The sequence below is a fragment of the Nicrophorus vespilloides genome, unplaced genomic scaffold (genome assembly GCF_001412225.1).
Source record: "Nicrophorus vespilloides isolate i.1.1-1 unplaced genomic scaffold, Nicve_v1.0, whole genome shotgun sequence".
NCBI classification, from domain to species: domain Eukaryota; kingdom Metazoa; phylum Arthropoda; class Insecta; order Coleoptera; family Silphidae; genus Nicrophorus; species Nicrophorus vespilloides.
In genome coordinates this window covers 426,599-451,214 of record NW_017100114.1, presented here as the reverse complement: position 1 = coordinate 451,214, position 24,616 = coordinate 426,599, and the positions used below count along the sequence as shown (strand labels likewise).

Genomic DNA, 24,616 nt, shown 5'->3' with positions numbered 1-24,616 from the left:
TGAAAGACCTTCCATTACTTTGAAAAAAAAGTAAATAAATAAAAATATTCAACGGTAAATTTTATTTAATAAAAATTGATATTTTAACGTCAAGATTCGCAAACATTCAATATAAAGTGTATTGACTTTTAACAAATAAAAAGCAACGTGCAACTACAACAATCAATATGTAAATATAATTATTTTAAAACGAAAAATATATATCTTATGTGAAAGTCAATAATTATACTTAAATTTTGCTGTAACCTATTTCAATATTTAATTATATACATATTATTACACAGTTATTTTTTTTTAATATTTTTAATCACAATTTAAAAGTTCAATTTGAAACCCAAATCAATTTGTTTAGATTTCAAATCTAAATTGCAATATTTATAGTTGACGTTTGAAATGATGATACTACAATAGTTAATTATATTTAGAAAAATATCAATATTTTGTTGTTTTTGCAATTTTCTTATGAAATTGTTGACTTCTCATAAATTAATTTAAATTTTTCTAATGTTTATATTAAATGTAGATTTTAATTAAATTCCTGTAATAAATTTTATTAATTTGATTTTCTTAAATAATTAATGGAAGTGTTATTTTTTGTGTATTTGTAGTGTATTTATTACATTTTTAAAATAAATAAAAAATGTGTTTGTTTTTTCTCAATTATGTAATGTTAAAAGTTTGTATTTTCTTTTTTTGGAATATCATTTATGTGTTGTGTTTATGGAAACGTACCCAAGATTCCAACGCAGAACTCCTGAAATTGACGATTAGGTAAATATCGATTGTAGCTCGTAATCGAAATGTGAAACAATTGGACACTTCTGAAAATATCGTTAGAGGATGGCCATTGGGAAACCGATAAATATTTAATAATAACAACAATATTTATTGGTCCTCACAATATATAAACAAAATAATTATGCTTATAAGAAAAAAATAGAATTATATATATGTATATATAAAAAAAAGTGTCTACTCAGATATAAAGTAATAAATGAAACGAATATCATTGAAATTAATAATTTTCGTCGGTGCCTCATAAATTCCATAAATGTATATATCCAATCATTAGTAATATAGAAATAAATTTAAATACCTATTCAATTACATCAATATATTTACAATTCCATAACTAAAGTGTATATACTTTAAATTTTCCTTTCGCCTGCCGAATTTTTGTGTTCCTGAACTGAGTGCTGCATTCAATAAATTGCCACGTTTCCTTGGATAAGCAATAAATATTATTATTATTATTATTATTTTGATAATGTCGACAATGTAACGCAACTACGTTCCGTACATCTGACCAACCCTGTATGTACAATTAAACAATACTCTTATGTAATATATAATATATGTATGTATAATATATATATATATTTATAATCGAGAGATGAGAGAGAAAAAACGTGATGTCGCTGCTGAAGATTTCCCCCGCCCCTACCCCAAAAAGAATCGTAGATGTAGGATTTATTTTTATTTATCATTAATTAAGTAATTAATTATTATTAATATATTATTATTATAGATTTTTTTTTGACACATTTGATATTACAAAATTTTCGCAAATACAGTTTGCTTCATTTTTTTTTTCATCATCATGTTTTTTTTTTGTCCTGCTCGAGCCTGTTCTATAATAGGATACGCGGAGCAGGGGTTCGTAACTTTCGAGTGAAAACCCTTTCGCGTTAAGTGTTTAACCCATTTATTAAGACTATATAATTCTAGATAGTGAGATTTAATAATTAAGTAAAGAAAGAAAAAAAACAAACAAATATTTTGGAGGCCATTCATTACGTTGTTGCGTAGGTATTGAATGGGATGTTAAATTTCAGTGAGAGGATGAATTATTCACTGAAATTTAAGGGTCACAAATTAAGAACCCCTGTCGTAACGGTCATGCGTGCGGGAACGCATGCCGATTAACGGAGATACCGATTTCTCATCAAATGTTCGATTAACGATCGCAATTCTAGAACGGGCTTTAATCGAGATTTTCAATTACTTTAGCGTCATCTTCTCTTTAATTCTTATTTATTTTTTTATGTTGTATTTGTTCATTCGGTTCAAAATTTGTTATTTACTTGTATTTTTTTGTTTTGTTTTATTTTTTTTTTAAGTATTGAATAATTTTATTTCCATATATATTTTTTTTTTCTTACACCCTGTACATTGGGATTTTGTAACTGGAGAAACAATCCTTTCTTAAAATAAAAACCAGGTTAAAAAACTACACGTTATTATTATATTTAGTCTTCTTTGGACCAGAAGAAATGTATTAGGCACTTGGTAGAATGTTGGGAGGGTTAGGAGACCGAGATGGCTTGGCCGAGGGTTATTTGGCCGTGGGTTTGGTTTGGGCCGAGGGTTTGGAGATGCTATAACTGCGGCTGCAGGCCGTCGAAGGGCGGCGGCGCCTGGGAGAGCTTGCGACGCTCCTGCTGAAGCAGGTGGTGGGCCGCGCGATCCATTTCCTCCTGGGTCATGTCTAGGGCTTCCTGCATCTCGCGCGACGTGTACCGCACGAAGTCCGGGTCGCAGTATTTGCCGAGACCTTGCTCGGCCAGGATCCGTCCGACCAGGCTCTCCGCGGATCCGACCACCTCGAAGGAGGCAGGTCTGCGATCCGCGGGGCTTCCCGGCAGTGAGTGGCTCAGCCTCTCGATTGCCACGTGTCCGTTCGGCTCGGCCGATGCTGAAACTGAAGGAAATTTCATGCAGCAGCGAGCCGCTATCTCGTCTAACACACAACAACTACAAGGACATCTACATCGTGTATCGGAGAAGAAGAAATCAAATGAGAGAGTTACAAAGAAAACGAACGAAAGAAAAAAGTAATTAAAAACAAACACAAACAATAACTTAAGAATTACAGATAGATAAAGGTACAGAGATAGAGAAGAAGATAGTTGTGAAGTGTAGGATCTGTCTTCGGAAATTGCAATACCTGATTTAATACACGTTAATTTAAAAGTATTTTATTTTCAGTTACATCAGGCGTTGAAATCTCCAAATTAGTTTTTCAAGAGGTAGTACATTACAACAGTTATAGTAAATTGCTAAAGCTTGTGTATGTGTTGGGATCGTGTCTTAGGAGTGGTGAAGAAGAAGTAGAGTATTGGGGACATGCTGGACTGCTAGCTGTGAGCATTAGGAGCTAACCTCTGCCATGGAAGGAAGCCCTGTGATTAAGAAGGGAGCAACGCGCATGCCGGGCGTTCCCTTCCGTGTCCGAGGGCTGGAGCGCGCCGGGCCAGTCGGAAGGCTCCGGCAAGAAGCCTGCAACTGCCATAGCTTGTGCTTGTGCAAGTTTCAGGCCGCTTGCAATGCGACTAAAGCTGGGTGCGTGTTGCACAGGCGATGGCGTAGCCGTCATGCAACCGCCCCCCAGACCAAGAAGAACGCGTCGCGGCGGCGGCGTCGGAGGCATCAGCTCAGTGTGGTCGCCCTGCAGACTGGCACAAACACAACATCACCATCACATCACTTCAAACCAAATCAAACCAAATCTCAGGCACACACTCACACCCCAAACGCTTACCGTTGTAGTGAGGGTGTAGGAAGCCAGATTTACTGAAAGCGAAACCAAATGATCAAGTTACTACGTTACTGGCTCCTCCGTCAGATATATTTATATGTTTTTACATTTTCTCTTTTTTTTTTCAATTATTATTATATTTATTATTATTATCATCATCATCCTCATTTATATTATTATTATTATTTAAGAACATCAGCACATTTCCCCCCCGTTCATACTCGAATTATCATTAATCATTATCGTGTTTTGCACTTCTGACTAGGTATTCTCTAGGTAGTCGTACTTACTCGATAACTTGGAAGTTGTTCTTGTCAGTATCTCCGTTATACATATTGGTCAAGGGCCTGAGCGGAATTGCCTCCTCGTCCTTGCTGTCTTGTCGATGCAGAGTCGCGCTTGACCTGTTCTGCACGACGTTCTTCGTCATCGAAGTCAAATGGTTCATCCCCTCGGTGACGGCCCTATGCAACGAATTGCATTGAAGGTAATCAATACTGGAAGCAGGTGTGATCTTAATCTGGGTCGAATTCACCTTCAACGATTTAGCCCGATTGAAGCTATGCGTCCGACGCATAGAAGACCAAACGCTACCGAATAATGTGTGATTCCTCTGAAACAAAATGATAATTGACAATTCAAAACTAACAAACAAATTTTACTTATTATATCAATTAGGAAAAATATATCTTCCACTTAATTATTTAAATATTTTGTTTACATATAAATACAGTGGTATTTACCCTGTGCATTGGTTCAGGATTATCATCAATCAGTTCATCAAGGTTCCCGGAGATGGCCCTCTTCAATTCCGGTCCAGCCTCGTGGAGGGTGCGCAATCCTGCTTGCAGAGTGACGGTGTTGTGTGCGTCCTTGTCACCTTCCTTCATCTCCTGCTCCTTGCGTTTCTTGAAACGCCTAAAGTAGTCCTGGATAAGGAACGTCGCGTAGAATTTACCGACCGTCACTTCGTCGTCAACACCCGGTGGCGGGACCACCTGGTCCAGAAGCTTGGGACTTGTACGTTTCCAGATTTTCTTAATCACGGCACGTAGTTCCGCGTTCGCGTCGTCGATGTTGCCCTCGGTTTTGATACGCAAAGAGGTGCGAACCACCGCGAAGAGGGTCGCGTTGAAGAGTACAGTCCCGTCGCTGTTCAAGGGCATATTCATCGATACCAACCTCTTGCAGGCGACACGATGCGGACAGAGCTTGCCGAAGCCCAGCGGCGGGGAAATCTTCCTCAAAAGGGTGACGACGTCCAAATGTTTGATCCTGCCCTTGGCATCCGGATCGTATTCACTCCATAACCTAATGAATTCATCTAAGTGATGAGGTCCCAAGATGGACCAGTCTCGTGTTAAATAATCGAAATTATCCATAATGACAGCTACGAAAAGGTTAATGATCTGTAAGAGGAAGCGTGTTAGGTTAAAGAGTCTTTCGTGTAATTAAATATTTACCAGAAATGAGCATAAAATATAGAAGGATATAAAGTAGGGATATGCGATGTCGGAACCGCAGTTCTCGCTCTGTCTGTTGGCTATCCTTGAATCGCACTGCACTTCTGCGGTCGCGGCGCAATCCAGCATAATTTCCTGCCAGGACTCGCCCGTTGCGGACCGGAACAACACCAGAACCGCTTGCGGAAACGAAGCGAAATTGTTGTTCCTCGTTATCGAACTATTCGAATTGATGCTTTCTATTTTACCGAACATCTAGACGCATCACAACATTAATGACATTTCTCCGCGCGCGAAATATAGTTACCCACCTGCATTCCAATCACGGCGTAGATGAAGAAGAGCATCACGATTAACAGCGCTACATAGGGTAAAGCTTGGAACGACTTTATGAAGGTCCATAGTAGTGTCCTGATGCCCTCGCCTCTGCTGAGAAGCTTCACAAGACGCATCACGCGGAAGAGCCGGAAGAAGTTGATGGAAATCAGAGTCGAAGGTAAGCCGGGCTAGAATAGTTACAGTTTTAAAGGTTATATATGTATTTTAATGGTTAAGGGTTGTTTTTGATTTACATTAACTTCGGAGTATACAATGTCGATGAAACTGCCAAGTACTATGACGAAATCGAACACGTTCCAAGCATCTCCGAAGTAGTTCTGAAATAGGAGAGTTTAGAAAACGGGATATCGATCGATTTACACCGGTGACGTATACCTTAAACCGAAAGGCGGCTAATTTGAACACAAACTCCAGCGCAAACAGAGCAGTGAATATCATGTTGAGGATGTCGAGAGCCACCGAATAGGGCTCCGGTTGATTGTAGAATTTCATTGCCAACGTGATGGTATTGATGAGAATCAGTATGAATATCGTATACTCAAAGGGCCTTGACGTTACAAACCACCAGACTTTATACTGGATCCGATGCTTCGGAATGTAACGTCGGACAGGCTTCGCTTTTAGTGCGAATTCTATACAGTTCCGCTGGTTCTTGTCGAGCTCGCAGTTCTTATATTCCTGTTCGCCTTCATTTTGGAATGTAACGATAACGAAACCGACGAAAATGTTCACCATGAAGAAGGCAATGATGATGATGTATATGATGTAGTAGGCGGCTACAATGGGGCGGAAGTTGTGAATTGGTCCTTTGTTTTCCTCGTTTGAGTCTATAGAGACGTAGAGAAGACCCGGCCAACCCTCGAAGGTGGAGACCGTGAAGAGGGTCAGCATGGCCTTGGCCACGTTATCGAAGTGGAACCGGTTGTTTTCCCATATGCGATCCTTCATCTCGGGATTGCCGATCTCGCCGTCCTCGTAGACTATGTACGTCCCCCTAGACGCCGAAAACTGTTTAGAAATTCTGGTCTTCATCGCCCAGTCTCGCATTGAACTTACTTGCAATCCTCCTCCGTTAGCTTTGAGCCATCAGTGCATTTCGAGAATTTTCCCTACGGAACATACGTTAGTCAGTACAATGATCGAACGAAGGATTGCTCCAACATTCGTAACAAAACTCCATGCAAAAGAAAAATAATGTCATCTAGAGAAACGAACATGCAAGATGATGAACGATAAACAAGAACCAACTAAAGAATTATGTACGCATGCGGTTAATGAGACGTAACACTTGCTACCACTTGTAGTCATAACTAGTAAATAAATGATATATTATACGTATATATGAAATTGACTCTGTAATAACAATAGATCGAGATACATTATTGCGTCAATTTGTTAACATCGCTGCACAAACTCTACAAGCCCGTTTCTAAGTGCATCTTGCACACACAGGCATATCAACCACATCGCACAGCGACATAGACAAATTAATTGATGATAAATATTATGGTAACAATAACATTAACAATAATCATAACCCTGTTTCTTTCGACATAGAATATAAGGTATACGCTTTTAACACTATAGATATATATAGAATGAAATAGAAAATAATAAGAACCATTCTATTAAATATATGTATATGTATATAAATATATTTATAAATAAGCCGAGCTGAGCCAGGCTGTGTCCGACGAAAGCTTACCAGCTACTACAGTGCCGACAGATGCAGACAGACAGACAAGTTTATTTTTTGGTGATCTGGAGTGAATCGTAGGTCGTGAGCCGTCGAGCGGTGAGGACGTGGCTTTCGCTGGGCACCGCTCGACAACTCCGAAGTCTACTTCCAGAACATGCAGAGTTCTACCTTGGGTGCAGCGTGAAGCACGAGCAGGAAAATTTACCTTAAATAACTGCACTCCTATCACAGCGAACATGAACTGCAGAAGGTAGGTAACCAGCATGATATTGCCGATCGTCTTAATGGCTACTATCACGCATTTCACTACATACTAGCCATGAGAAGATTCGGCATGACAGGATGAAACAAACGAAACAACAACATGTCAATTTAAAAAAGAAATCAAAAAAGAGAAACAGAACAAAACAAAAAAGTAAATAAAAATAATAAACTAAAAGAAAATAATAATTAAAAGGAACAAAACTAAAAGAGAAATTATAAATTTCAAAATAATAATGGTAATAATAATTATAATAATATTCTTAATAGTTGGTAGGAAGAACAGATCAGAACAGAACAGCTAGGCGTCTTCGGTAGAACAGTGGTCGGGCATCGCGCAGCCAGCCGGGACGGTCAAATGCACCCAGGGTGTCGCGTCTGTCGTGTATTGGGGTTGGAGCTGAGGGTAGCGCTCCGGGCACGCTCCCCCAGGTCCTTCTGTCCCAGCCTAGATATGACTACAAGTGCGAAAGAGCACACAGCACGGCACAGCTGGATACACAGCAGGACATGCGGGTGAAGTTCTGGTTGGTGGTGGTTTGGTACTGTTAATTTTGTTTTTTGGGGGGGTACTTGGCGGTCCGCCATCGGTTCCAACTGGTGGCGCCCGGCTTTGAGAGACTGGGGTTAATACTGTGAGAGGCCAAGTTTTAGGTACCCATAGGTGCATTTGCTCATAAACAACAACGGACTGCTGGTGCCTACCTTAAATAATTGGACTCCAATTACCGCGAACATGAACTGTAGGAGGCAGGTAACCAGCACTATGTTGCCGATGGTCTTAACCGCGACTATCACACACTGGACTACATGCTAGGGACAGACATAAGTAAGAGAGCATTTATGCGGTCCTGCCTCCGCCACCACGCTACCTAAATTTATTGTATTATGCAAAAAAAAAAGAGATGACCCGCCCCAGGGCCGGATTCGTTACCTTCAGTCCTTTCGCCCTGTTGATCGCACGCAATGGACGCAACACACGCAGCACCCTCAGGATTTTCACCACCGACATCGCTCCTCCTTGACTACAAACACACACAGACACAAATGCACAGATTAATTTTTGCAAGTCGACCATCCGCGAAACGATAAGTTTTGAAAATCTTCGAGAAAGTCCATTCTCGTCGACCTAAAACGGCACAATCAAAACGAAAATGGCAACGGCATACGAGTTCATCAATTTGATCAACATTGATAATATATAGTACAGTAGAAATATTTACTTGAATATAGAAATGAGAGAGACGCAAACGACTACCAAATCCAGAACGTTGAAGGCCGACCGTAAAAAGGCACCATCATGTAGAAAGACACCGTCAGATATAGTCTTGAGTAGTAGTTCCGTAGAGAATATGGTCGTGAAAAAGTAATCGCACCAAACCAACATCTGCCAAATAAAAAAACAAAAAAAAAACATATTAAAAATAACGGAATATAATAAAGTAATCGCCAATGAATTAAAGGATAATCTTAATATTGGCGATCACCAATTTAAGGATGTTACAGTTCTCAACATTTAACCTGAATTACTCTCAATCGCAAGATGTTGTAAAAGTTGAGAGACTCTGATAGAGTAAGTCCTAAAAGATTACTGATTACTGGAATGATACTAAATTGATGAGCAGCTGATGTTTGATCTTCTTTCATTTACCTGATTCATACGAGATTTTGATTCTATTGGATCCTCCATGGCCAACAGAGCGGAGGAGATCATAATGCAAACCAGGATGATGTTACCAAATACGCTATGATTGCATAGCCAATGGCAGAACACGCGAAACCTATGCCGGATCAATAAGAAATATATTAGTTTTCTATGTGCGCTATTTGGATAAAGTAAACTAAATTAAAACTTTGTCTCGTCGAGTTTCAATTGTAGCTGAAATGTTAAAAGAAAATACGTAAAAAGATCTAAGGGAATTAGCATTTCTGTTTCGTTTCCATTCGTGCGTGTTTGTATTGTTTTGTTTATGTGGTAGTTTAGAATCTAATCTAAATTGAGAATTGTGCGCAGGGTCTACTACGTAATATTTGGGGCGTGCGAAGGGTTAACTACGGGTCGTACGGGGTCACAAGCTCTAACAATCCAACTACTAGGGCACCGGACTACCGAGATCACCTGTTTGTGGGGGAGAAAATGAAGAAGGACGACGCCGGAGGAATCGGCACTTTCTTGGAGCTACTTTTTAATTCAGACAACCGCCGCGGCCGAGCTCCGACATCACCAATATCGGCATCGTCCATATCTGAAATTAAGTGTGCAGGCTACCTTAATACTAGATCTTGTTATGACACAGCTGCCAGAAGTCTGTATGGGATACGCGAAAGATCAATGATCATCATGAACGAATACAAATGCCAATACATTATTAAAAATCCCATCTTCAGCAACTATGCCCTGTTCTAAGGGGCCTACCTGTTCGTACTCGAAAATATAAAGAAGGCACTTCCTTCTGGTATCGGTCGGACTTTGGTTACGATGTTAACCTCTGATAAACGACGAGGCCTCGCCGTTTCCCTAATTTCTTCAAATTCCTCTGAAAATCATATCGAACAACGGTTTCTTTTCCGAACAACGTTCAACCAAACTTTTGACCAAAGCTCTGTACATGACTAACAAAAGCACTACCACCGAACCAACAACAATTAGACCTACCTGGATCGTTGTTTATTTGCTCTTCAGAATCGTTGATCCCGTTGTTCAAACTGATCTTTGTGTGTGACTCCGTTTCTTCCTCCTCCTCTTCTTCCTCCTCCTCCTCTTCCAGTTCCTCATCATCGTGATCAGATCTAAGCAGTCAATAAAACAAAGCAAAACTAATTTATAAATTCGTTTGTTCCTAGTAATCTTAGAAAATAACATTTGCAGCTCGGCGCAAATATTGTCTTACTGCTTAATCGGGAAAGTCTCGGGAAAGTTTTCTTGACGTCAGCAGTTTCCTCTAAGTTTATGAAAGTGCGAATTTGCTAGTAGTGTTGCATACCAATGCACATATTAAAGCACTCCCACTGCGTACTACTGTTTATCAAAACAAACATTTCAAATTACCTTTCCGTATCGTATTGCGCGTCCTCTGGTTCCTCCTCTTCAACGCTATGCTCCTCCATATCTTCATCTTGCACGGGCGTCGGACTTTTGGATTTGTTCTGTTTTTCTGCTTCGGCTTCCTCCTCTTCCTTCTCGATTGCAGTCAAAGACTCAGCATCGGCTAAATTGTCGACGGCGATAGCCAAGAAAACGTTTAGCAAAATATCTGAAGTTAACGAGTCAAGGTAGATACAAGTAGATGTTTCTTTATATTTAATTACATATTAATTTTTAAGTGTTACTTAAAGGATACAGTTACCACAGATGAAGAGGATTATAAAGTATATGCAAGCCAATATACCGAAGGAGGCTACACCACCGTAAGCCAAAATACCATCGTACATGACTACGTTCCAATCCTCGCCGGTCAATATCTATGAAAATTAAAAGGGGATTAAGCGATTCATTGCATCGTAATGATCTTACTTGGAACACGGTGAGCAAACTCTGCCAGAAACTATCAAAATTGGACCTCGGTTTGTTTTGTGTGCTATTAAAATTGAAGCGACCACCGAACACTTGCATGCCCAGCAATGCGAATATCACTATGAACAGAAAAAGAAGCAGCAAAAGAGATGCGATCGATTGGATAGAATTCAATAAAGATGCGACCAAATTTGAGAGAGATCTCCAGTATCTGCAAAACGGAAACGGTAATGGCATTTGGTTCGGTAAACTTTAGTGCTATTGACGTACTTGGTAACTTTGAAAACTCTCAGCAAACGAACGCAGCGCAAAACAGATACACCTAGAGGTGGCATTATTTGGGACCTAGTAAGAACGGTCTCGGTGATGCTTCCAATTACAACGAAACAATCGAATCGATTAAACAATGAAACGAAATAACCCTGCAAATTAAATATTCGTTAATTACAAAGGCATTCCGCTGCGAGGTGAATGCGATCAATACTTGAAAACCTAAGCTGTACATCTTCAATAACATCTCCAATGTAAAAAGTGCGATAAAAAACATGTTTGTATATTCTGAAATGAAAGAGAAATTGAAGTGAGTTAGTGGTAATTGGCTTCGGTTTGATGGAGTAGTTACCTTGAAAATCGTCTAACCAATAGGGTTGCTCGTAATGTTCAGTCGCCAATACAACAGTATTCAGGAAAACGAGAACTATAATGAGCCAGTAAAAACCCTGTGACTTGACTGCCTTGCGGCAGGACCGTCGTATTCGCCTGTTTATCCGATCGAAATCCTTCTTTTTCTTGCTGAACCACGATTCCTGCGGTATTTCGTCCTCCTCACCTAATTGATCGGTCGAATCCTTCTCGTTGATAACCTTCACCTTGGTGTCCTGGGTGATTTGGTCCTCGCCCTCGGGCTCTATGTCTTCTGCCTGGGTAATCCAATCGAGGTAACCGCGTAAATCTTCCTCGATCTGTTGCTTCTCGCGCAACTTATGGAAATCACCACGGGCCTTAGCCTTTTCTCTTTCCTTGGAGAATTCTCTGTGAAAGCACAACGAAAATTCAATGTATTTTTTAAAATTAATGAGCGATCATTTCCGAGGTCCTCACCCGCTCAATACACCGAGAATCAGGTTCATGACAAAAAATGCCCCGAATATCACCATGGAAACGAAATATGACCATTGCCAAGTTCTACCCAGCGCGTCTTGAATCTGGATGAAACAAATGCATTTTCATAATTGATATAATTTTTTTTATACTCGTTCTCACGTTGTAAAGCACATCGGTCCAGCCTTCTAGAGTAATACATTGAAAAACGGTCAACATAGATAATCCAAAGTTATCAAAGTTAGTAATTCCAAAATTTGGCCCCTCCCAACCATCCTTGCAAACCATATCCGGATTGATTTCCGAGCAATTGAAACCCGTGTCGCCGCAAGGATGGGGTTCATCCATAATTTCATCTAAAATCAATCCATCATTACATGCCCTCACCGAACGCATCGATTTCAACTTACTTGTTATATTGTTATAACAAGTTTTATGCATTTTTCCTGAGAATAATTCTAACCCAATAATGGCGTAAATAATAATGACAAACAATACTAAAAGAGCAATGTGTAATAAAGGCACCATGGCACGAAGAATCGAGTTGAGTACGACTTGTAGACCTGCAAGCAGAAAACAGAACGAAATTGCTAGAAACGCGTGTCTCACGGGGAATTAAGCTGCAAAAACGTACTGGGAACACCTGAAACGAGTCTTAAAGGTCGAAGGACTCTGAAAGCTCGCAGAGCTTTCACATCGAAGCTGTCCTTTATGAGATGTTGTAACACTGTGCTGATCATTCTGAAAATAGGATAGACATTGAAAGTGAGTGAGTGAAATCCATCCTGCTACAAGTACAATACATACCCTATAACTACAATTGTAAAATCTAACAAGTTCCATCCATTCCTCAAGTAAGCACCAGGATGCATCATAAAACCATACGCAATAATCTTCATCACGCATTCTACCGTGAATATTACTAAAAATACGTATTCAATTTTTTCCTGCAAACAATAATTGCCAACGATTTGTTCATATTAGTATAAATTCGATGCAGTTTTAGATGAAGTTACTTACCAGTATTGTGTTCGTAGCATTTGAGTCACCACCGGGAAATGGCGTGTAGACGGCTAAGGCAACACAGTTTGCGAAAATCGTCAGTAAGATCAAGTACTCGAAGGGTCTAGTTGGCGGAGAGTTAAGGAACAATGTACTTTGAAGAAGAAAGAAACATCCAGGACGCGATGCGATCGAGCGTTAAAGGTGGCGCGCGGTAAACGCGTGTTTGATGAATGTAGTGAAACGTTTTCCTCGCGAAAAGGGAATCTATTATGCTTGAATACATTTTAGTTTTAATTATTCCGATTGCTCGCTTCAAAGGAACCCATTGTGCATAAATTGCGTCATGCAGACGTTAATTAAATTTTTCACTGCAGCCATTGCGTCGGCTGCCTCTGTATGGTAGGTAGGTAGGTGGCTTTTAAATGGAATCCCGTGCAAAATTAATTGTTATATACTCAGGTTGTCAGGTTGCCTATGAACATTAGTTCTCCAATAATTGCCTAGACTCGATTATTCTCCCTACAGCTACCAAATTAATGTCATTTCCTCATTATGCAGATACATTTGTTTCTATACTTTTTTTTCTTTGTTCTTATCCTTAATTAACCAAACCAGTCTTTGCAGAAAATCAATACCGACTTGCTGCGGATAACAACCTCTGCGGTAAAGGATCAGCGGAGCGAAGAGCAAAGATTTTTCGTAAATGTTAAAGAACAATGTTGCGTAACTGTCCTCCCCCCAATTCGCACCTCTTCTAAGTCTCACGTTTCTAAAAATAGATACAATTCGACACAAAAATCGGGCGAAATCGATAGCTCCACTCTACCGCAAAAACCCCTCACGCGAACTTTCCAAATGCCAATTGCATCAAAACGAGAGCTTCTCTTTTTCTTCTTTTTTCCTCCCCCATAATATTATTATTGCGTTTTATAACCCCTAGCATGGGTATAATGACCTACTTAGCCTCTACGCTTGGCGTTTCGGAACGATTTCATTTAATTACGAGCTTCGTTAAGGATTTTTCAATTAATCAGATTTTTACTTTGTTAATTATTCAACGTCGACTTTTTTTGCATTAAGTTGCGTTATCGTTAGTTTTTTCCTTAGACATTGCGATTTCGTTATCAGTTTTTCAATTCACTTAATTCTATTTATCTCATCCTGAAATCCTATTTACATTCAACTCTAACTACTTTAAATACTGCAAACTGAAACATTAATACAACGTTTCTGAAGAAATCCTTCAGATATCAGTTTTTATATTTATAATGATTATTTATACAAATCTGATTAGAGTTCACAATAGAAAATTATCCGAAAGATCCAACTCTTCCCTTTTTTTCTCTTTAAAACAAGCCATAAAATGCGAAAGCACAATATATAAGTTTTCCATGTTGGAGTGAAGCCTGCTATGACCACTTGAAGCATTCAATTAATACTCGTTTCTTTAAAAAAAATCTTAATTAATCTCTGAGGCATTTTCCCTATGCCGCGTAGCATCAAAGACACCGGTTATTATTATGCATTCTGGCAGTTAATTAAACGAAACAGGAACATCGAAAGGGAGAGAAAAACGGAAACGCATTTGCAAACTGCGTGTATCCTCGCCCCTCAATAATGCAAGTAATTAAATGAACAAAGCCCTTTTCGCATAATAATTAAAAAAAAAAAATTGTTTCCATTTGCTTGGTAATAAACGGATGATAAACGTAATGTGGTGGACGAACATTCAACTCCTTCAGCTGAAACTTCCCCTGATTAAATAACAACGCCCCTGGCAAAAAGAGAATTGCGGCAACTCATTCTGCACCCCTAATTACACGCTAATTATTATTTATTCCGCTGTGTGTTTTTGGAGCTACTTCTTCGTCGACAGGGGGATGCGAAGTAGAAGGATACATAAAAATAAAAGTACTGCTGCGAACATGAAACACACTGCTGCGGTATTTTTCCAAGGGGGGATGAATATTCATTTGTATTTTATCGTGAGATCTCGCGTAGGTGGGGGAGGAAATATGCAGTTGGAGAAGTAACAAAAAACAAAATAAGTTGCTTAATATGTGCAAAGTTATTCTCGAACAGATAATTTGCAATCTTATTTTGCTTGCAGGTTGGATTTGTTGCTTCTGTACTAATTTGAAATTCTAATAAGTAAATATATATATTTATATACAGAGATTGATATTACGTAGAGATCCTTTCATTGTTGTCGTAAGACTTAATATTCAAATGGGTGGGTCAAACTTAATGGAAAATAAGGTGAATTTACTGAAATATAAACCCACGTCGTATTGAAATTCAAAGTTTACATTGGCAAATTGATCGTTGTTGTGTACTGGATATGATTAGTATATAGCTGGGAAATCTATCACCTGACAATTATTAGTCCACATTAATTGGATCTTTGATTGGACTACAACTGACCCAGTTGATATATTTACACGTATTGAATTACATGCTAACCGGTATCAAATTCTTATTGAACTAAGCATGTATATAATAGAATAAAAGATTTGCGGATGAAATGCCACGACGTAATCATCTCGATTCCAAAGAAATTCTATTAAATAACAAAATATATTACGTTCACTGGAACGTGGATTTTATTAAATATATCAAAGCAGAAGATTCAATATCGTTTGTATGTACATGTTATATGGATTTATTTTTATTAAAATCGAGTTTCAATATTTGCATTGAGCCAAATCAAATATCACTTGCATATTATATAATCCTTTATACTTTTTTCAATTGATAAAGTCTATAAAATTTAATATAAATATAATATATATAATAATTTTGTAATGTTTCACATGAAATTTTGTGAATTTCCTTTAAAATAACTTTTTTTTATAAATATGGGTAGAATTGACATATATTTAAAAATGTGAATTTAAATTTGTATTAACCAAATTTATTATATTTTATCAGAATTAAGTGATATGTAAAATTTCAATAAAATATATTTTTTTAGGGCGAAAAGATTTTTGGTGTAATACAAATATATATTACACTTATCGTGTAACTAGGAGGGTTACATGATAGGTTTCAGAGAAAAACGTGTAACTCGAGAAGTTTGCAAAAATATACTTGTTTTCATTGATAAAGTATATACAATTTAATATAAAAAATGGAATAATTTTGTATTTGTTTCAAATAAAAAAAATTTAATTTACTTTAAAATAACTGTTTTGCACGGAAAAAAGTGTAAATCGAAATTGTAACTTTTTGAATGTAAAACCATGTAAATCGAAAAGTATGCACAAAAAAACGCATAATTTCGTTGTTTATTAATTATATCAAAAACATAAATCACAGAAAAATATTGAAAGGCAAAACAATTGTTCATAGCCAGTTTCAACGAAAACGTGTAAAAAAAGTACCGTGTAAAATGAGGGATGTTCTGTTTTGTCACTGTTCGGTTTTGTCGTGTTCTATTTTATCATTGTTGTGGTGTACCGTTTTAAAGGTGCATTAATAATATAAAATTTAAAATTTTTAAACGATTGGTGCACGAAATGAGCCACGCCGATTGAACTAAAACCTAATTGCGTGCAATTTAACGCGTTTCTCGTGAAAACGATTCCATCGCGGATGAATAAATATTAATTACCGGCAGTAATTACTCCCTGCACAATCTGCCCGTGCCGTCGCACTCGACGCTCATTGTCCTATTGTCCATCCCGTTTTTCAGCATCCTGTAGCCGCGAAGCACATCAAAGAAATTATGCTTTTTTATTACAGTTAATGCAACATTAATGAAAGTACCGTTTTTCACAGAAAACCGTGACCTTGCATTGTTTAGAGTAGTAATTAAAATACGGCCGGTTAACGAGTTTTCGCCCTTAGGGCCGACCATTAGCGTCGATTATGCAACGAAAACGGCAGCGAAAATCACGCGAAGCCGAATGAATCAATTACAGTAATTAACTAATGAATGAATTAATCATCATCGTGATGATCGAAGTTTTTCGTGGATTCAATGCAGTTTGGGAGGTGGCAAATAAATGTTAATAAATTTGGAGGCCCGCGAGGATTTCGTAACTTTTAATGAGTTGCAGCCGCCCGCAGAAGTCTGAATTAGATTCGCGAGGCAGGCGTTAAGTTGCATGCGGATGAAGCGCTCAAAGTCGCGGATTGCGGCGGATTTATCCGTCGCAGATGAAAATCCATGCAAATATTTGCGATTCGCTTTATTATTATTATTATATACGTATTCGAGATAAGCTGAAAATCGAAGTTCGTCGGTCTGCTATTCGCATCGGAGGAATTGGATGACTTCCCTTTGTCCGCACATAAATGTATCTCCAATCGTCTTATGGATATGGCATACATAAATATATCGCGTAATTGCTCCATTCAAGTTTAACTACTTCAAACATCATTATCACAAGCTATTGCCATTCTTGCACTAAACTTAAGGTGTATTTTTATTAACTTCTGATAAACGCTGACTATAAACATCGTCATTACAAGTTATTTTTGTAATAAACTTAATACACACTAATTTTACTTCTATTAATTCGGTGTGTACATAAATGTAACCATTTTTATTAACTTCAATTAGAAAAAAAACATAATCACAAGTTACAATTAAACTTAACTTTGAATGAAATATTTAGTTTATTATTAATATCTTCTATGTACAAAATATGAACAGCTATGAACAAGTTTTAAGTTCAATAATGCTCATCATAATTTCCTGTGATTAAACTCACTATTACTAATTCTTAGTACAAACTATAATACTATTTTCATTACATTTTTTCAAAATAAAATTATTTAATTTTTGTAATAAATAAATAATTGAGACTTGACATATTTTGAACATTAATAGAAAAATAATTTATTTAATTAATTTGTAAATATTGGATAAAAATTAAAAAATGAAAAATTCAATAATCTTCAGAAGCTTAATTTTAAAACCTTTAATGAAAACTGAAAATGTCTTTGTTTAAAAAAAATAAAGAAATATTACAAGAAATGTTGTAATTTGTAAAATTATTGTGAATAAGTTGGAATTTGTAAATGAGAATAATTTAAAAGCTACGAAGGTTATCTAAATATAGTAGGTTTATAGTTAGTCATATCTATGCGATACCAGGCTTTAAGTGCAGATAGTAATATTATTGTTTGAAGGGATAACAGATGGGGTTGGGAAAATGTAAGTTAGTGGAATAGTATTTTATGCGTGTTACGTGTGCATTGCACGCAAATACACACACTTGAATTAAAGATACATTTTTGATGTAAGCATGTACGTTTATTTGTGTATGGTGTTTAATGGGCCATATACTAAATTCGTACATTGCGTGCTCCACCGTAGGACCGTAATAATAGAGCGAACAATGTGTGTATATATATTTGCATTTTATCTAAAAATAGATCGTACATAACTTATATACGTTTTTCATGAATTTGCAAAGGACACGGTTCTTAGCTTTTGGATAAATTTATGAATGAAAGAAACTATAGTAAATGAATTTAATTTGTATATAATCTATAATATTTAATAAGAAACAACTATACTTGACCAAAGGTAATTCTTCATTATGGACAAATCTATTAATAGAAATCAATATCATCTTTACATCAATAAACAGTATTAGTGCAGTTTTCAAATATAAATTATGTTTTTTTTAAGTTAAAACATGTTACAGTAATTTCTCATCTATAAACATTAGAAAATTTCCTGGAGCTTCTCTATAATTTAGAATATGAATATTGTATGAGAATAGACATAAATAGGTTACGACACTCGGTTTAGTTTGCGAGATCAACAAAGTTGTAGAATGTATCGAAATTGGTAAACAAGCCTTTGGGAATGAATGAAACGCGTCGATTAGTAACATATACATTCTGGTTCGTTTTGTAAACAACAAGAATACTTCGAACATAAGGTGGCACGGAATCAAAGGGTCCACAGGCCACTGGACGACTACATAGTAAACAATCTCTTGAAAACATCCGGGCTCGGTTCCGTTCCACAGCTTTGAGCTTCAAGCTCTCCCTCTTTTTCACCATCCAATCAACCAAGTTTCCTTCTCTTTTCCGCAATGAAAATCAGGGCTTTTACATTCAACCAAGAATAACAACGTAACGCAAAAAAATGCATAAATAACACACACGACACAGGAACGTGTTAATCGGTAAAATCATTACAGCACAAGCGTCAATTTGATTGATGTTTCTTCTTTTTTTTGCTTAGGCTGTTAATTCTATTTTTTTTTGGTAAATATATTTTTCTCATTTCTTTCTCTTCGAATTGAAAAAAAAAATACTAAAGAGAGGCAGATGCAGAGAAACGGTGAAAATGAAGTATGACATTTTAATTACGAGCGCCAAAACTAATTATGAAGAGCACAAAGGTTTTTTATATATTTTTTTTTGTTTTGGTTTCAGACAGGTCGAATCTTCGGTATGTTTTTGATTTTATATTGTAAAAGCAATATGGGACATCCAGAAAATCGCTTGCAGCTTCCAAATGCAATTTTAATATGGCGATCGGTATTTTCCGATCCTGCATAAAAGCAATTAAACCCATATTACACACTCCGCTAGATTTTCGATTCGATCGACATCGGCAACGACAAATATTTTCTTCGGAAATCACAATTAAAGCGTAGAGCGAGTAAATAAAGCTCTTACATATTTTTGTTTGGGCTTCGCAAATAAGTGAGTTTGGACATTTGAGAAGAAGAAGAATAATAATAATAAAGAATCGAAGAGAAGACGCAAACATCGTCATTATGGGCTAATATTGCTGCTCGGAATTTAATGTTGTTTAATTTGTAGACTCCAGTTAATTTTCAGGACGAACCGCGCCGCAAACAAATCCGGAGTATCGTGCTTCGGTAAATAAAGTCTACGTTTATACTTGTCGGAGCGTGTCAAATCACGCCGCTAAGTATAAGCGTGTACTTGTACTTGATTCTCAATTTTACGCCAACCCAGAACAATTTAAGTGTTTTCTCAAACAACTCCGAGGTTGATACCTTCTGCTATACGATCTAAGTGATTTTTCTTTACGACCACAGTTTTTGTATACAACTATAAACATTTATAGACAATCCAATACATAATAAAATGTCTAACCTTCATTATTTTTTTTTGTTGTGTCTTTTTTATGAATCATACAAATTATATTAATAGCAGAATATGATGAAGAGTAGTTTAGAGAGAAATATGTTTTATATGAAACAGTTGATTCCGCTTGAGCGGGACACGTATATTTGGTGCAATGATCCGAAGTTCCATTTCCACAAATGACTGTCCCGATTAAGCGGACTCGACTGTATATCGACGATTATTAATAGAGTAACTATGATATGTCTAAATGTAACTAGTAAAGTTTATCAAGTAAAGATGTTAGTTGAAGACAAATCACTGAAAAGAATGCAGAGTCAATTATACTAGACCGACCAAGAAAACTTTGCCGAAGTTAATAAATGGAAGTTAGCGGATTGAGACGTGCTTGGAAGGACGTGACATTTTTCCTAGAACTTAGTGAGATATGATTGTCCATCGGGAAGTTTAAAATCTCTATTGTCATTCGTAATTTCACATTAAATTCAATATTTAATTTTTATTTTAAATACAAGCTACAGGCGATTCCGCTTAATAGGGACATACGCTTATTAGGGGCAAAATCGAGCAAATAACAAATAGAAGTTCGGATAATTGGGATAAAAATGTGTCCTAATTAAGTGGAATTGATTGTATTTCTTTCTATAACTCTAATATTAATTATAATTATCTATGTTATAATTCCGAATAATTAGATTTATTTATATAATTTGTGTTTATTTTTTTAGAACTATTTCAATCAATATATAATGTACTAAGATTATCCTTTCAACATAGCATACAATTGGAATATACCTGAATTTGTTATGTGTAATTATTGTGACAGGATTTTTGGCTTAAGTGTGATTTATTGAAGTTGCATTAACAAAATGGATATTGTGTGTGGCTGTTTGTAAATACTTAATTTAATGATTTGCTTTGTTCTAAAAGTGGGTCAAATACAGATTAAACAAATGTTCATTATCTTTGTAATTAAAATGATGTGATGAGATGAGATGAGAGATAGGAAATGATTCGATTTGAATGCAAGGATCGGAAATCGCTGGAACCAAATGTGGGTGGTCAATTAGATCGGTGGTAGTGATAAGTTCCGCAGGGTGTGGATAGATGGAAGCCGATGGACGAGTTTGGATGTGCGAATGAATAAATGCATGCTGGGTCACAGACAGCTTCCCATGTAAATAGAGAAAGATCGGATCTATTATGATGTATCGATTTCATCCGGAAAAAGGAGGTTGTTCCATCGATGAATATTCGCCAAGGGAAATTAGAAGACGAAAAATACATTTTCGCGCTACAAACAAATGATTCTAATGGAATTACCGTCAAACAAACGTAAATCGCAGAGAAACGATGCCCAATGTTTGTCCCGTGGTACTTCGGACCGCCAGAGGGGGTGGAGAGGTGCAAATATTAAATAATGCACGGAACCGGCCGCGTGGGCATTCCCATGTTTAATAGCAAACATAATTTCCAGAAAGCACACGGCCTCGGGGCGTTTTCCGCCAGATGGAAATTTCCAAGCAGTCCGAAAAAAAAGAAAATGCATACAAACCGAAAGCAATACGCTGTTTTCTTTCAATATATACTTGTTCTTTATTTTTCTTTCAGTTTCTGGTTTACTCCCTTGCAGTTTCAGGGTTTTTACTCGGACTTCCGGTCGAAAAGTTAATACCAGAATGGCAGCGTTAAGTGGTCCGACTGTGCACAATAACTGCATTGGGGATTTGGGCGAAGCCAAAAAATAAATATAAAAAATAATGCGAGGAGGGTGGATGTTTCAAAATAAAAGAACAAATAAATATTTTCAGCAAAATGTAAATAAATCCGGGAAGAAAGAAAGACCCTGACTTTGATATGCTCCAATATTATTTTTCTTTTCCGCTTCTTTGCGCAAACATCAGTATCACTTGCTTGGAGGAATAATAACAGCGATAACGCAAAAAAAAATAAAATAAAAATAAAGAATGAGCAGCTCGAAGGGAATCAAAGAACATCGAGATGCAACGGAAGGAAATTTGCTTTGCTTTGTATTGAGCTTTCGCTAAGGGATTTCTCACGAGAAAAGCAGAGAGAGAATGCTTTATGCACGTTTCCGTATTCCTTCAGGGATTTATTTAATATGCAGATGTGACGCGGAATATTTCGAATGCGGATTAAATGCGACGTTCGGATCTTATAAAGTTATTCCGTTGCTGGGAACGAAATCAAAAGACAAATTTCGGGTGGTGGGACAAAAAGGGTGAAAAGGTAATCGAAAATGTTAACTCATGCATTTGAAGAATTCATGATGAAAAGTGGAAACGCGATTTGAAAACTTTATCATCGTTCCTAGAAAGTCCTTTGAAGGCTCTGAATAATGGAAGTAGCAGGTGGAATTTTGTCATCAATCAGGATCGTTGTAATCCGATAGTTTGTTCGCTTTTCGTACCGATATAGAAACAATCAACAAAACGAGATGCATGTAATACGAGATAGTTGAATAAATGCACTTCTCTAAGTGATTTATAGATTCTGGTAATACGATACGTCAATCAACGAGGAAAACATATTGCACTAATTACTCCACTAGGCTTAACAATAATAACGACTACAAATATATATATTCAAAGGCCCATTGAAATCGGAATATGACGTTATTTGACTAGGAAGAGTTAAAGCTTTTATAACCTTCGGCATCTTTTGATCAAATAAGTGTCCTATGTAACATGAGATAAATCTGATTCCTATGTTTGAAGTTCAAAGCAAATTCTGCGAAAATTCACTATTCGCTGAATGCAGAGTATCCAATTTTACAGCAATAAAAAATAGTTAGTAATCTATCAACGTATTCATTTTAACAATTATATAATTAAATTAAGATTTTTTTATTATACAACACTTTACAGATATCTCCCGACTTGCGAACAAAATTCTAAAAGCTCTAACTTGTTACAAGGTAGCTAATCCAATTTTACAGCAATAAAAAATAGTTAATAATCTATCAACGTATTCATTATACTTTTAACAATTATATAATTAAATTGAGATTTTTTTTATTATACAACACTTTACAGATATCTCCCGACTTGCGAACAAAATTCTAAAAGCTCTAACTTGTTACAAGGTAGCTAATCCAATTTTACAGCAATAAAAAATAATTAATAATCTATCAACGTATTCATTATACTTTTAACAATTATATAATTAAATTAAGATTTTTTATTATACAACACTTTACAGGTATTTCCCGACTTACGAACAAAATTCTAAAAGCTCAAACTTGTTACAAGGTATCTACTTGTAACAAGTTAGAGCTTTTAGAATTTTGTGATAAAAAAATTAACTGTCCCAACAAAAATTGATAATTTCTTTAATAAAATATAATAGTTTTGGAAGATTTTATATCTGTTTTGTTTCATTTATTTCTTTTGTCCTTTTTTTATTAAATAATTGTGATGTCTACATTGAAAAGTATTTGTAAGTAAGTATTTTGTTTATTTTAATCTATTTTTTGAAAGCAAAAACTAATAAACAATTAAAGGTTTATTTACGTAAGATTAATCTTATTTGTGTAAATAAACTGTTGGACTTGTACATGCATAATTACACTGGATTAGATCGAATTAGTACGTAATTTCAGAAAACAGATTACGTAACCTGAGACAAGCATTATAATTGCAGTCGAATAATAAATTTACGATTTGTAGTAAACGTAATTTTAACGTTTCTTGAAAGGAAATTACGATTGGATTTTTTTTTGGCAGATGAAAGCTGTAAAGTTGGAAATTAAAATTGACGTTTATTTCCTAAAATTACAAATCAATTTCAACGTGGAAACCAATTGCTCGGAAACAATAAAAAATGTTTGATTTTTATTGACGTATATTCGATTATCAGAACTGCTGAAATAAATAATAAACAAAACACAGTTTTATCGATTTTACAGATTCTTATTTCATTGTAGGTTACATAATTCTTTTCAGACCCTTTCAGACGAAAAAAAATAAATTAATTAAAAAAATGTAAGTAATATTTTTTTTATAAAACATTTAATTTATTTTTCTTATTACTTGTTTTTCAGTTTATCTGTAAAATAAACTATTTTCACTACATTCAAAGTTTATTTCTTTATGTTATATTATCTTTAAATTCTAGTTTTTATTTCAAGTTTTTCTTGGAAATTTTGTTTAATTCATTTATTTCCGAGTATTATTTCATTCCTAATAAATTTTATTATATTATACAACAGTATACATATGAAAATATTTCAATTAAAAATTAATTGATTCATTAATTTTTGTGTGTGTGATTGCATCGTTTTTATTAAAAATAATACGAAAGAATAGGTTAAATGTGATTTTCTGTTATATAAATTCAATCATGAAGCTGAGAATAAAAAAATAACGTTGATTTACTAAAACTGCAATCAAATTTGGCGTGGAAATAGTTGGCATGCAAAAAAATAGATTTTAATTGACATAATTTAATTTGCAAAAACTGTCAATTGTATTGGAATAAATGAATAAAAACCAAAGCGCATTGGAAACACAAATATATTAATTTAGTTATGGTAAATGAAACACGTGCATATCAACTTGACAAATAAAACTGTCAATGCGAAGCGAAAT

The 24,616-nt window shown here is 36.0% G+C and overlaps 1 protein-coding gene across 2 annotated transcripts in view; it reads right to left on the bottom strand.

Annotated features, from left to right (window-relative positions):
- Positions 1 to 2,142: 2,142 nt before the first annotated feature.
- Positions 2,143 to 24,616, bottom strand: part of LOC108568734 (muscle calcium channel subunit alpha-1) — a 49,885-nt gene continuing 27,411 nt past the window's right edge. Inside the window, exons 3-29 of one of the 2 annotated variants that reach the window (XM_017929974.1) lie at positions 12,936 to 13,041; positions 12,723 to 12,862; positions 12,550 to 12,656; positions 12,326 to 12,478; positions 12,078 to 12,271; positions 11,916 to 12,019; positions 11,437 to 11,846; positions 11,299 to 11,372; positions 11,085 to 11,236; positions 10,815 to 11,025; positions 10,642 to 10,762; positions 10,350 to 10,554; positions 9,957 to 10,090; positions 9,420 to 9,546; positions 8,952 to 9,081; positions 8,524 to 8,687; positions 8,235 to 8,325; positions 8,006 to 8,113; positions 6,397 to 6,449; positions 5,716 to 6,334; positions 5,574 to 5,657; positions 5,313 to 5,507; positions 5,002 to 5,256; positions 4,282 to 4,947; positions 3,829 to 4,151; positions 3,163 to 3,455; positions 2,143 to 2,701 (exon numbers count right to left, since the gene is read on the bottom strand). In XM_017929974.1, coding sequence (XP_017785463.1) covers positions 2,379 to 2,701; positions 3,163 to 3,455; positions 3,829 to 4,151; positions 4,282 to 4,947; positions 5,002 to 5,256; positions 5,313 to 5,507; positions 5,574 to 5,657; positions 5,716 to 6,334; positions 6,397 to 6,449; positions 8,006 to 8,113; positions 8,235 to 8,325; positions 8,524 to 8,687; positions 8,952 to 9,081; positions 9,420 to 9,546; positions 9,957 to 10,090; positions 10,350 to 10,554; positions 10,642 to 10,762; positions 10,815 to 11,025; positions 11,085 to 11,236; positions 11,299 to 11,372; positions 11,437 to 11,846; positions 11,916 to 12,019; positions 12,078 to 12,271; positions 12,326 to 12,478; positions 12,550 to 12,656; positions 12,723 to 12,862; positions 12,936 to 13,041 — 5,542 coding nt within the window. In that variant the 3' untranslated portion in view covers positions 2,143 to 2,378. Of the gene's footprint in view, positions 2,702 to 3,162; positions 3,456 to 3,828; positions 4,152 to 4,281; positions 4,948 to 5,001; positions 5,257 to 5,312; positions 5,508 to 5,573; positions 5,658 to 5,715; positions 6,335 to 6,396; positions 6,450 to 8,005; positions 8,114 to 8,234; positions 8,326 to 8,523; positions 8,688 to 8,951; positions 9,082 to 9,419; positions 9,547 to 9,956; positions 10,091 to 10,349; positions 10,555 to 10,641; positions 10,763 to 10,814; positions 11,026 to 11,084; positions 11,237 to 11,298; positions 11,373 to 11,436; positions 11,847 to 11,915; positions 12,020 to 12,077; positions 12,479 to 12,549; positions 12,657 to 12,722; positions 12,863 to 12,935; positions 13,042 to 24,616 lie in introns of both variants that reach the window. The other variant, XM_017929972.1, reaches the window with a different exon arrangement.